The sequence below is a fragment of the Saccopteryx bilineata genome, chromosome 4 (genome assembly GCF_036850765.1).
Source record: "Saccopteryx bilineata isolate mSacBil1 chromosome 4, mSacBil1_pri_phased_curated, whole genome shotgun sequence".
Lineage (NCBI taxonomy): Eukaryota > Metazoa > Chordata > Mammalia > Chiroptera > Emballonuridae > Saccopteryx > Saccopteryx bilineata.
Genome location: NC_089493.1, coordinates 1891675 through 1904992, shown reverse-complemented (window position 1 = coordinate 1904992; position 13318 = coordinate 1891675). Strand labels below are relative to the sequence as shown.

Here is a 13318-nt window from a genome sequence, read left to right as displayed (position 1 = left end):
AATGCCACGCCCTGCCGGCAGGACCCAGCCCTTCCTGCGTGCTGCCCTGCCGGCCTGGTGCCCTCCCGGGCAGTCACTGGAGGCAGAGGGAGCCGCGTGCCCTGCCCCGGCCCGAGCATGGCACGTGAAGTGCAGGATTCTCACAATTCCAGTGGGTTATTTTCAGCAGGACTTCTGAGAGATGCCAGGCATGAGGACAGCTGCGAGGACAGAAATACACTGTGCTGGCAGCGTCTGGCACGGGGAACTACCTGTCGGTTGGCCCCAGGAGACACTAACCCCCACCCCCGCCGCACGGGGTACCCAGATCTGGACAAAGCTCCCCATCTGTGGGTGGGGTTCCTGTGGACCCTGCAGGAACCCCTACACGGCCATCGTGTCTGTTTTCAGGGGCATGCCTTCTCCTCCCAAATTCTCTGTGGGGTGATCCCCAGGGGCCCGTTCACAAGGCACCGGACACACACACCACCTCTGTGGATGCACCCTGGCACAGCCCTGCCCCCAAGAGTGTCCCGTCCACACGTGTCCCTGGGTCTTGCTATCATGTTCAGTCCTTTGGAGATGAGATTATACAGGAAAATGCTCTCCCGCTATCTAGAAGGTAAATTTCTTTAAGTAGACTGTAAATGTAGGTTTGTATATTGTTTGAAATGTATGGATGTATTTTTCTTTTAAAGAACTGCTTTGCCTTGGCTGGGTAGCTCAGTTGGTTAGAGCATCGTCCTGATATACCAAGGTCGCAGGTTCAATCCCCAGTCAGGGAACATACAAGAATCAGTCAATGAATGCATGAACAAGTGGAACAATAAAGTGATGTGTCTCTCTCGCTCTCCCTTGCTCTCAAACCAATAAATAAAAAAAAATTTTTTTTTAAAGACTTTATTTATTCCATTTTTAGAGAGGAGATAGATAGAGAGAAAGAGAGAGAGGAGGAGCAGGAAGCATCAACTCCCATATGTGCCTTGACTGGGCAAGCCCAGGGTTTTGAACCGGCGACCTCAGCATTTCCAGGTTGATGCTTTATCCACTGCGCCACCACAGGTCAGGCTAAATAAAAAAATTTTTAAGTACTTTATACATCTTAATTAAAAAATACTTTTAGCCTGACCAGGTAGTGGCGCAGTGGGTAGAGCATCAGCCTGGGACACAGAGGACCCAGGTTCAAAAAAGCCCTGAAGTTGCCGGCTTGAGAGTGGGCTCACCAGCTTGAGTGCGGGGTTGCCGGCTTGTGCATGGGGTCATAGACAAGACCTCATGGTCACTGGCTTCAGCCAAAGGTCACTGGCTTGAGCAAGGGGTCACTGGCTCAGCTGTAGCCCCCCCGGTCAAGGCACATATGAGAAGCAATCAATGAATAACTAAGGTGCCGCAACTATGAGTTGATGCTTCTCATCTCTCTCCCTTTTTGTCTTCCCCTTCTCTCTCTCTCGTTAAAAAACAAACAAGTAAATAAACATATACTTTAAAAAAATTTCCCCTGCCTAAGATGAAGTCCACCTGGGCTCTCCATCAGTTCTGAGGCTTGGCTGCAAGCCTGGGACAACATGGGACCCTGAGTCCAGTGCCCCCAACCAGAGACCACACCCTCACATGTCCCTCGCCCACAGACCCTCCTGACCTGACAGGGCAGCACATGTCCCCAGCACAGCCCCCGAGGGAAAGGGACTCAGGACTCTACCTGGAGCAGGTCGCTGAGGTCGAGGAGCATGTCTGCAGGAGAGGTCAAGGAAATCTCACCCAGGAAGCCCTTGGAGATCTAAGCTCAGCGCTGACGAGCGGGGGGCGCGGGAAGGAGAGGGAGGCAGCAGCAGGGGGCTTCGTGGAACCTCCCAGAGGTCCCTGTGAGCCACAACCAGGACAGGGGAGCAGGCCCTGCCCAGCCCGGTGTCCTCCTGCCCCATGGGGAGTTTTCCTGTCCCAGCTCAGGCCACCGCACCTGCGCAACAACATTCTGAGCACCCTGGAGGGTGGGGCTGTGCGGGGCCCCGCCCCCCCCAGGATGCACGCGCGGCCCGTGGGAACAGCCGCCCGCTGGTGCTCGAGGAGACAACTGGGGGGACTCTGGCGTGGTCCTGTCCTTGCTCCTGGCAGATCATTAAACCTGAACCAGGACAAGCCCTGAGTGATTCAGGACCAGGCAACACAGAAACCCCAAACACAAGCTGCTGGGTCAGAGACTCGTCAGACGAAGCAAAAATGAGCGTCACGCTGGGTCTGCTGTGGCTGTAAGAAGTAGCTCAGCCTGACTCGAGGCAAAGCCGATAAAGCATCACCTGGAATGCTGAGGTCGCTAGTTTGAAACCCTGGGCTTCTCTGGTCAAGGCACATACAAGAAGCAACAAACATGAGTTAATACTTCTCACTCCTTCCCCACTGCCTTTCTCTCTCTGCTCACTAAAATCAATAAGTAAAATCTTAAAAAAAAAAAAAGTAACTCAGAAAAAAACCCTATGGGGCCGGATCAGAGCCCAGAGCAGATGTCAGGAGGGAAACCCAATGCCACGTCCCACACAAGGTCAGGCGCTGCACACAACGTGAGGGCAGCAGCCATACGACAGACCACGCCTCGCGCAGACCCACAGGCCGTGACCATGTGGGGACGGAGAAGACAAAGGGGTGCAGGGAAGGCGTATGGGACAGATAAGCAGAAGTCAGTGACACAGGAGAGAGACAACAGGGAGGGAACAAAGCCAGACGGAGCTCTGGAAATGGCACAGCTCTGGGCCGGAGGGGGCTCTAGGGGTAGAGGGGGCAGCACAGGGGATCGGTAGGGCCACAGAACTGCCCTGCATGTCCCACAGTGGTGAAACAAAGTGTCGTGCATTTGTCAAACCAAGAGGGGACGTCTTGACGTGTGGATGCAAGTCCGTAGTCATGACACAGAGCACATGAGTGCCAGGTGTTGACAGAGGCTGTGTGTGGACAGGAGGAACACGTGGAACTCTTCCATAAACCTAAACTGATCTAGAAAATGTAGTCTATTTAAAAAGAAATAAAGGCAAAAAGTGAGCACAAGTTTAGAACAGACACTTCATGAAGAGAAGCACGGAGCCAATAAGCAGTGAAACTAAACCTTCATCAGTTACCACAGCAACCCAGCGGCAGCACCACGGCCGCAGGAGCCAGACCTAGCACACTCCATAGTTACTCTGGACAAAGGCCTCCGCGTTCCTTACAAAACTGACCACTGGCCTGGCCTGAGGTCTTGCGAGGATAGAGCATCAACCTGCAATGCTGAGGTCACCGGTTCAAAACCCTAAGCTTGCCCGGTCAAGGCACATACGACAAGCAGCCGATGAACAACTGAAGTGAAGGAACCATGAGTCAATACTTCTCGCTCCACTCCCCCTCCTCTCTCTGTAAAATCAATAAGTAAAATACAAATTAAAAGAAAAAAACCTGAACCTACATGCGACCCTGGACTGCTGGGAGGACTCACTCCCCAGCAGGAAAGCGCACACACTGCTCAACGGCCAACAGGGGCCAGCCAGGTGTCACAGAGGGCCCACGACCTGTCCCGCACACCACATGGATGACGGCCGGCGGGCCAGCGGTGAGAGAACCCCCAGATGAGAGCACCCCGCGCGGGCTCCCGTCATAGGAAGCTCCAGAACAAGCTTGCTGGGGAGCAGTGGGGTCTGGACTCAGAAGGGCAGTGACAGAGGGGCACTGGAACTGCTCAGGGACAAAGCTGCCTGTCCCCGGGACAACCAGGTCACACAGATGGACACCTAGGTCAGCATTCATCCAGCCATACAGCGAAGACCTGGGCGTTTCCTTTTATGCCTAAAACAAAAAAGAAGCCCAAAGCACTGAAGTCGAGCGGGTTCCTGCCCCCCTGCCCCCCCCTGCCACAGGTCTGGGAGCATGAGTCGGCACAGCGAGGGCTGCACGGTGTGGACGCAGATGGGGCACCTGTGCCTGGGGGTGTCAGAGAAAGCATGCGGGTCAGAAAGGAGTTAAACTAAACTCAGCTGAGTTCAAAGGATGGCACCTGCTCAGTGCCCACTGGCTGTGAGGAAGCATCTCCGCTGAGCGGGTCAGCCTGGGCACCGGCCTCCCTGAGCAGCATCACATGCCCGCGTGCCCCACCCGGTCTCTCCATGCCCTTGGGACACGACCCACACCGGTTCCCCACTAATGCGCATTTGGGGTCTTCTGTTGGCCTGTCTGGTGGGCTAGTGTCCTCCCAGCAGCCTCCTCCAACCTCGGCTCAGGGGCCTGCGCGTCAGCAGGGACCAGGCCGGCCTGTTGCGACAGCCTGGGGCTCTGCCTCCCTCCAGGTCCCTGCCACGTTCTGGTGGGCGGTGCTGAGCATGCTGCCGAGAAGACAGCCACATGCAGTGATGGTGGACAGGCCACTGTCACACTCAGAGCAGTCTGGCAGTCCACACAGACCAGGGCGGTTTTCGGAAAGGGACGCCATGCCCACCACTGCAGCCGAGGTGCCTAGGTTCAGCTCTGAGAGGCCAGCCACCCCACAATCACAGATAGGACCTCCTTTAAACTCAGACCCACTTTGCTGAGTGGAAGTTAAGGGAGACTTCAATAAGGCAGAACTGAGATAAAAAGAAGACAAACTCTCCACCCAGACCACAGCCTGCTCCTTCAAGCCGCCCAGAGAGACAAGCGCTGTCCAGCAGGTCTGACCGGCACACGTGTGCACGACCTCTACAGGTGCACGCCGGGGCTGGCAGGGCAGCGAGGTGTGGCAGCCGACACCGCCATCCCCAGCCCGGAAGGGACCAGACGAGGTGAGTCCCCAGAATGCAGCGCGGGCAGCTCCCGAGAACCCCGGCCGACAACAATCTGCCCAGCACCGCCCTCCCTCCGGCCTTCCGACAGTGGACACCATTCAGCACAGTAATCCACAGGCCCCACAGCCACGCCCCAGCCCTGCCAGCATAAAGGCCACCACAAACACCCCACCCCACCCCACTGGCCAGAGAAGAAGTCCCCCACTGGGCCCCCGGGCCTGCTCCCCGTGCTCCCCGTACTCCCACTGGGCCCCCGGGCCTGCTCCCTGTGCTCCCCGTCCCCCGCTGGGCTCCCCGTCCCCCACTGGGCTCCCGGGCCTGCTCCCCGTCCCCCACTGGGCCCCCGGGGCCTGCTCTCCGTGCTCCCTGTGCCCCACTGGGCTCCCGGGCCTGCTCCCCGTGCTCCCTGTGCCCCGGGCACAGCCGCTGCAAACACCTGCCCTGTGCCCCGCACAGCAGGGCCTGCACAGCACACACCTGGGGAAAGGAGCCTCAGAGGCTCGGGATGCCCTCCTCCTCAACTGCCGGAAATGACCCGGTGGGCCAAAGCTGTGGAGGAGCTGGGGTACCACCCACCGGGCTGTCTTCCCACTCCTGAGCGTGGGTGGCCCAGCAGCACCAAGGTCAGACCCCCCTAGGAGTCTGTCGGGTCACTGTCCTCTCAGCACGGAGGCCAGCACAAGGCTGGGACCAGCAGACAGCGTAGCTCCCACCCTGTTCCCACACAGGCCATGTGAGAGCACAGGCGTGCAGGGCAGCAAGACCAGACCCCGTCCGTGCGGTGTCTGTCACAGCAGCCAGAGGCTCAGCAGGGCGGACGACGCGGAAGTGCCACCTTCCAGCTGTAGATGACTCCAGCACAGCGGGGGACAGGGCCTCGCCTCCAGGGGAACCCAAGCTACTGACACATACTGTGTGACTCAAGTACTCAAAGGAAACGATGGTGAAAGTCCCGACTTCTCTGAGAGGAGGCGAGAGGATGGGATGGAGAGCAAGCGGGTGGACCTGGGACTCGGCCCCCACACGCCACCAGCCGTCCATTGAGAGCCTGAGGTTCTTCAAGAAAAACAGTCTAAACTGGACTAGAGTCAGACAGGAAGATGCATCACACATTGCTTACAGGAGACGCATCTTAATGTATCGAGGAGACTGAACTTGAAAAGATGGAGAAAGGCCCTGGCCGGTTGGCTCAGTGGTAGAGCGTCAGCCTGGATGCAGGAGTCCAGGGTTCAATTCCCGGCCAGGGCACACAGGAGAAGCGCCCATCTGCTTCTCCACCCCTCCCCCTCTCCTTCCTCTCTGTCTCTCTCTTCTCCTCCCACAGCCAAGGTTTCATTGGAGCAAAGATGGCCCGGGCACTGAGGATGGCTCCATGGCCTCTGCCTCAGGCGTCAGAATGGCTCTGGTTGCAACAGAGCGATGCCCCAAATGGGCAGAGCATCGCCCCCTGGTGGGCATGCCGGGTAGATCCTGGTCAGGCGCATGCGGGAGTCTGTCTGACTGCCTCCCTGTTTCCAACTTCAGAAAAAAAAAAAAATGGAGAAAGACTGACCACGAGAGCACAGAGCAAAAGTAGGTGCAGTGTCACTAACACCCAACATGGTTGGATTTAGAACGCAGTCAGTGACAAAGGCACTTCATGACTTCAGAGGAGTTGCTTCCATCAGGACGACCAGCAATCCCGAGCTTGTGTCCTGATGACACAGTTTCCGGATGTAACGGAAAACTGGGAGACCCGTAAGAGCGGCCAGCAGCACGAGCGGTGGGTCTCAGCTTCCTCTAAGAGCAGAGCTGGAAACCACGATGGGGACGTGACCGTCACTGCAACCCAGCCGGGCGAAGCCTGCAGAGCATGCCCCACCGCTGCACGCGTGCTCTTCTGGAGGCTCGCAGCGCCAGAGCCGACCACTGCTGAGCTGCGAACGGACGGCCTCTCAGCTCACAAGGAACGGGGTCACTGAGGGCCTCTCCTCAGGCAACATAGGTCATACTAAAGGTGGTCGCACAAAATGAGCAATAACTTCGACAAGAGTCCAAGATCTAAGATATAAACATGGAAATTGGAAAACAAGACACATCAAAACTGGGTGATACTGAACCAAACCCACCTGCAGAGAAATACCCAGCTTATGTCAGAAAAACCAGTAAAATCACGTGTCTCAAGAAGCTGGGAAAATAGTCAATTAAACCTAGAGAAAATAGAAGGAAAGAAATAATAAAATCAATGAAATAAGCCCTAGCCAGATAGCTCAGGTGGTTAGAGCATCATCCGGAAGCACAGAGGTTGCTGGTTCAAACCCCAGTTGGGGCACACAGATGTTCCTGTCTCTCTCTCTCTCTCTCTAAAATTAATAAATTCAGTATTTTTAAAATCGAGGAAATAAAAGAAATGCACAGTACAGGTAAACAACAATGCGGAAGTTGGTTCTCTAAGAAGACTGATGAGGTGCTGGGGAAGAGGTGGGGGTGAGGGACCTTCTACACAGCTAGAGGACGCCAGCGCCGGGGAGGGCTGTGGCTCTGAGAGGCCCCACGCTGCCCAGTGAGGTACACGTGGAGTTCCCAGGGACGGAATCCACAATGTCCTTACACACATGTCCACGAGGCAGCAGAGAGGCAGCAGAGGGAGGTGGTGGCTTAGCGGGGCTGTCGGGTGAAGACAGAGCCACCACACTGACTGCAACAGCGGCACCACTGAGACGCATGCTGAGGGGGTGGACTGTGGAATGTGGACTGTACCTCAATAAAGCTGTTACCAAGAAGGGGGTGGTGAGCCCGAGAAAACAGGCCCAGCTGCGGACACAGACAGGAGCACAGAGCGACGTCACCATAGTTGAAGACAACAGGAGCCAGGGCACGTGCAGAGCTGCACCAAGCAAGCTGGTGAAGCACCTCGCCAGCACTGGAGCAGGACACCTGTGGCCGACTGGGCCCGCCCAGACGGCCACAGCCCGGTGGGCTCACTGCATTTCCCCACACGCGGGGGAGGAGCCGTCCACTCGCCCTGACGCCCTCTCTGTGACAAACAGTCTCGCTCACCACCAACAGCGGCATGTGGTGGCAGTGGGCACAGGACCTCAGACTCTGGAAGCCTGCCCAGACCTGTGCCCACAAATGCTGCCAATAAGCCCCATGTCTGACGCCTGAGAGACAGCAGGTCCAGAGGCAGCAGCAGGCTGGATGCAGCCGCAGACCTGTCCCTCCAGCCCAGGGCTCCCCCAGGCGGTGACAAGCACGAATGACAGAAGCCTCCGTACACGCTTCCTGGCTTCACTTGGACCCACAGGCTGCCCACACAGGCCTGCTGGCAGCTTGGATGCGGCCCAGTAAAGGTCAGACCTGAAAACCAGCCATGGGCAAAAGCACACTGAGCCCTGGTGTGCTGCAGCCATCGGGACACCCCCCTAGAGCCTCTGCAGGCACAGCCACCGCAGCCCGGGACAGGGGGCTCGGGAGCAGGTCCTCCCGCCAGACCCTCTGGGAGACGGGCAGGGAAAGGCCCTGCGGGGAACCCTGGGGGCGTGCCTGCCGGCAGTCAGAGCAAGGAGAGAGCAGAGTGTCCTTCCTCTCAACCAGACAGCCTCCTGGGGCGGGTCTGACATGTGGGAGTGCTGAGGCCGCCCAAGCTCAGAAGCAAAAACCAGCCTGGGCACACAGGGTCACCTCAGGTAGCTGAGGAGGAGGGCGTCGCGAGCCTGGGAAGCAAGTGCACTCTGGCCATTTGAAGTGTCCGTGGAAGGGAGAGATGGTGCCAGAATGGGGACCGCAGAGCCAAGCTGGAGGGACAGGAGGACCCCGCGGCAGAAGTGAGAGGGGTGTCCAGAACACGTCTGGGGTCCCCCACTCACCATGCCGCCCCCGAGCAGCCATCCTGAGGCTGCCCAGCCAAGGCCACGGAGGGACTCCCGCACCTGCTGCCAGGTATCGAGCAATGTCACAAGGTCCAAGTTACAGCTCAATGGTTCTTCACCTATTTACAGAGCTGTGTAACCAGTCCCATAATCAAATTTTGGCCCATTTTTACCACCTCAAAGAGAAACCCTGGCCCGGGGCTGTCATCCTCCCCTGGGAGACAGCCCATCTGTACCCCCACACATGGCCTCTGTGTCCAGCTGTCCAGCGTCCAAGCTGGACAGGCAGGAGAGAGGGAAGACAGGACCGTGAGGCTGGGCAGGGGAGGCACTGAGGGAGAAACCAGTGCCTCAGAGAGCCTGAGCAAGGAGGTGCCGGGCCACCGTGTTCCCAGGGCCACGAACCCTCTGAGCCTGCAAACAAGAGCCCGTCACAAACAGAGGACAAGACCCAGGGCCTCAAGCTGCTCTGCAGGAGTGCAGAGGCAGGAAGACCACGCCACCGCCACGCAAATGCTGGGTAGACGCATCTGCATCCTGGACGGCCCTGTGGACACAGGCAGAAGGGAGACTGCCCTCTGACGTGCAGCACGGAGCCGTCAGAGGCCGTGGGCCAGGAGCAGGGCCACGCAGGACGGGCAGCAGGGCAAAGGGCACGGGAAGCAGGAGGCAGGCGGCCCCGTGGGAGCCTGGAGCCTGGCACCTCCTCAGGCAGAGAAGCAGACAGACCCGGGCCCGCAGCCGTCTGTAGGGCAGTGCCCATGAGGCGCCCCGCACAGCAAGAGCGCAGACAGTCCTCTCCAGAAAAGGCGGAGTTGGCGTGGCAGCGAGGCCACCTGTCCTGCCCCGCGGGACACTGGCCCGGCTACGACCAGCCAACCACCGGAAGAGGCTGAGTGGTGGCAGAGCACCCACTGTGCTTTCCCTGGGGGGCTGAGGGGGGCAGATGCCCAGCTGCCCAGCTCCTTGATGGCTGGGCCAACCAGGAAGCCCAGCATTCATCGAGTCGGCTAAGTCTACAAACAAGGGGCTTCGACTAAACAGAAGTCACTGAAACTGCGGCACCACAACTCCGAAGAGGAGGCCGACCAGGAGCCAAGCCGGGTCCCACACGGCCTGTGAACCAAAGGATACGTGGCGTGCCCTCCGTGCGGCACACGAGGTAGAGGCAGGCAGCGATCACGTGGGCCATCTTCCGGCCGCGGGTCAGGTGCTTGCTGACGGCCATCTTGAAGAAGTTGAAGGCTGTGTCCAGGCAGTGCTGGTTCAGCTGCAGCTGGCTCCCCAGGTGGTGGATCTGCCGCCGCCCTAGGACACGAGGGACAGTCACTGAGCTGAGCCGCCACCCGCGCCAAGCACGTGGCTCGCCCTCCCCTCTGCAGCCGTGGTTCGCTGTGCGCTCCATCCACTGTGCGCTCGAGTGCATGCTCGTCTCCACAGCCGCACTCTAACACCCGGAGTGCGGGCGCCGGGTGTGAGACCCCTGCGGCTCCCCCTGCCGCCAGGTGCCCTCTCCACGTGTAAACAGCGTCGGATCCAGGCCTGGGTGGGCGTGGGCGGCAGGGTGGACATGCCTCTCTCACATGCCTGAGCTCGGGGCGTCTGGGAACCTCCCACAGGCCCCACATGACACAAGCCCTGCAGCGCGGGCCTGCAGGGACAGACCCTGCTCCGTGGCTCAGAGCCCTGGCCCCCGCGTGCCGTCAGCCAGGGGACAAGCAGCCCCAGGCCGCTTCGGGGAGGGACGATCTGCACACACCCCGCTCTGAGCAAGCCCACCCCGTAAGCTGAGGGCAAAAGACAGTGACGGGAGGGCAGTGCTGCCCTGTCCGGCCAGGGCCCCACGCTCAGCCGGAACAGAGAGGCCCAGGGCCCCACGCTCAGTCGGAACAGAGAGGCCCAGAGCCTCACACTCAGCCGGAACAGAGAGGCCCCGCAGCAGCCGCATGAGGAGCGGCGTCCGTCATCCCCAGGGACCCACCTCCCCCCAACTCCCCAGCTGCGTTGGCAGGCTGGGCAGACAGGTCCCACCACAGACCCCTCTGCTGTACCCCAGGCTGGGCTGGGTGAGGAGCGGGCCCTCTGCTCAGCCCCCAGGAAACAAGCTCGTCCCCTGCTTTCTCTGACAAGGACTATGGCTGTGGAAGGCCAGGGCTCTGTGGTGTCTTCAGCTGTGTCTGGCTCATGGCCAGGCTAATCCACCCCACCCAGCACCTGCTGCTGACAATGACCACTGCCCAAGGTGGGCACCCGGAGAGCAGCTGCAGAGAGCACCCCACCCCTCCCCACTCCCACAGTGGGGCCCTGCTCCCTCAAGCACCCTGCAAGGCTGCCTGGAGTCCACGCAGCTCTGAGGCCTGCAGTCAGGCTGAACCGACAGGACGTCAGGGTCACTCGCTGTTCCTGTCCCTGGAGCAGAGGCCGGGGCAGAAGGAAGACCCTGACTGACTAGACAGACGACAGCTGGGCCAACCCCCTCCCCATCAGCACATCAGACGGAGAAACGCAGGGTCGCACAGCCTGGCGGCAGAGCAGTTGACAGGGGACCCACTGAGACCGGCTCGCTGCCCCCAGCCGGTGGCACATGTCTGGGGACTCCTGTCCCACCAGGTGGAAGGGCTGCTCCCCAAGGGCACTTGCTCGGGGCAGGGGCTCATCCGCACAGGCCAGGGGCTCGGGGCTCCTGTAGTCACAGCATACTCAGTGCAATACAGCTCAGACTGAAACACTCCCCGCGTGGCACGTACGTGCCAGTGTGCAAGCACCACCCCAACTCAGGGCGTGTCACCACCCAGAAGGAACTGTGCGCCCACTGCCATCACGCCCCGCCCCAAGGAAGTCTCCGATTCCTGCCAGGTCAGCAGGTACAGCTGGCCGGCGGGATAAACTACAACACAGGCACGCACAGCTTTACACGCACAGGAAGCAACTGATAACACGAATCACGTAACAGATTTCTAACTCAGCACGCTTCCTGTCCTCAGCCTCATCCCGGGAGAGGAACGTGGACAGCGGGTGCTTCTGAAACGCTGACCCTTTATACAGGTGTTTCCCAACGTGGGGCCCACGCCCACAGGGGGGCAATTCGATAGTTAAGGGGGGCAATTTGAAAATGGACTCGACACGACTTTAACTCTTTTGCCCTGGGCCATTTAAATGCAATGCTAGATATCGGTGCCAAATTTAACAAAAAATGCAATTCTTAAATAATTGCGGTAAATAATTATTAAGTATAATTTCGTTTGACGAGACCAAAATATCAACTGGGTGATTGGCGTCGTCTAGTAAACTTCGTCCTGGGTTCACTGCGGAGCATGCCGTCTGCTGCAGGGAACCCCGGACGTTTTAAAAACTCGCTAAACAACGCAGTTATTCTCACCTAATTGACCCATCGCAACTTCTGTAGTGTTTCACATCATTCAGTTGGTGTTAATTTGAAATAAGTGTCAGTCAAAACTGTTGTAAAACTCGTTGATTTAATAAATATACATATATATATTGTATAGATATAATTGGTAAGTATTTTATTTTATTTTTATCAATATTAAACTCTTTATTAAGTACTTCTTGCATCGGGGCTAGAAAGCAATAATATTTTATAAATATTATTGGGGCTATAATAGTGCATGCACGACAATTTTAATTTTAGAAGCATAACTTTCCAAAAAATTTTGTCAAGTGGAAAAAATATAGATACCTTTTGATTTGCGGTGGTAGTGTAGTAAATGCGTTATATACATTTAAATAAATATGAATTTTTAGTATACGTTTACTCTATGTCACATTGAATATATTTTAACACATATTTTAATATTAGTTTTTAATTGATCTTATTTTTATTTCTTATAGCCCATAGTAAAATGAGTGGTGCAAGCAAGAAAAAAACTTGTCAATATTCGGAGGAATATTTAAAATTTGGGTTCATACCCGCTGTTCACGATGAGCGGATTCCTTTTTGTCTTTTATGCCAGCAATGCTTGACCAACGAATCAATGAAACGAGGTCGTCTTGAGGCGCATTTGAAGGCGAAACATAGTGCTCATATTAATTCAGATTTGAGTTACTTTAAAACTTTAAAGAAAAATTTTGAAAAAAGAACAACATTAAAGTCTCTATTTACTGCTCATACTTCAACTAATAATTGTGTTCTTGAGGCTAGTTATCAAATTTCTTTATTCATCGCTAAAACTGGAGAAAATCACACTATAGGAGAGAATTTAATAAAACCGTCAATATCAGCATTTCTTAAAACGGTTCTTGAAAAAGATGACAAAGATGTAAAAGCTATGCCACTCAGTAACAATTCTGTTAGCAGAAGAATAGACGAAATGAGTGAGGATATTGAAAAACAACATATTGGAAAGCTGAAAACAAGAAAATTCTCCTTGCAAATGGATGAATCAACTTTGAGAGACAGTGAGGCAGTATTGATAACTTACGTAAGACATATTGATAAAGGACATTTTGCTGAAGAAATGTTGTTCTGTAAAAGATTAGAAAGCACCACTACCTCCAAAGATATATATAATAAGCTAAAAAACTACTTAGATGTCAGTGATATACTAATGAAAAATATAACATCTTGTGCTGCAGATGGTGCTCCCAATATGATGGGCAAGAAAAATGGCTGCTTAAAATTGATGAAAGATGCAAATCCAGAAATGATTCTTGTGCATTGTGTTATTCATAGGGAAAACTTGGTAGCTAAAA

The 13318-nt window shown here is 56.1% G+C and overlaps 1 protein-coding gene across 3 annotated transcripts in view; it reads right to left on the bottom strand.

The window, feature by feature from the left end:
* BRF1 (BRF1 RNA polymerase III transcription initiation factor subunit) overlaps positions 1-13318 on the bottom strand; it is a 57775-nt gene that overhangs the window by 26538 nt on the left and 17919 nt on the right. For 2 of the 3 annotated variants that reach the window (XM_066278111.1, XM_066278110.1), the window contains exons 3-4: positions 9743-9916; positions 1679-1710 (exon numbers count right to left, since the gene is read on the bottom strand). In XM_066278111.1, coding sequence (XP_066134208.1) covers positions 1679-1710; positions 9743-9916 — 206 coding nt within the window. The remainder of the gene's footprint in view (positions 1-1678; positions 1711-9742; positions 9917-13318) is intronic. The other variant, XM_066278114.1, reaches the window with a different exon arrangement.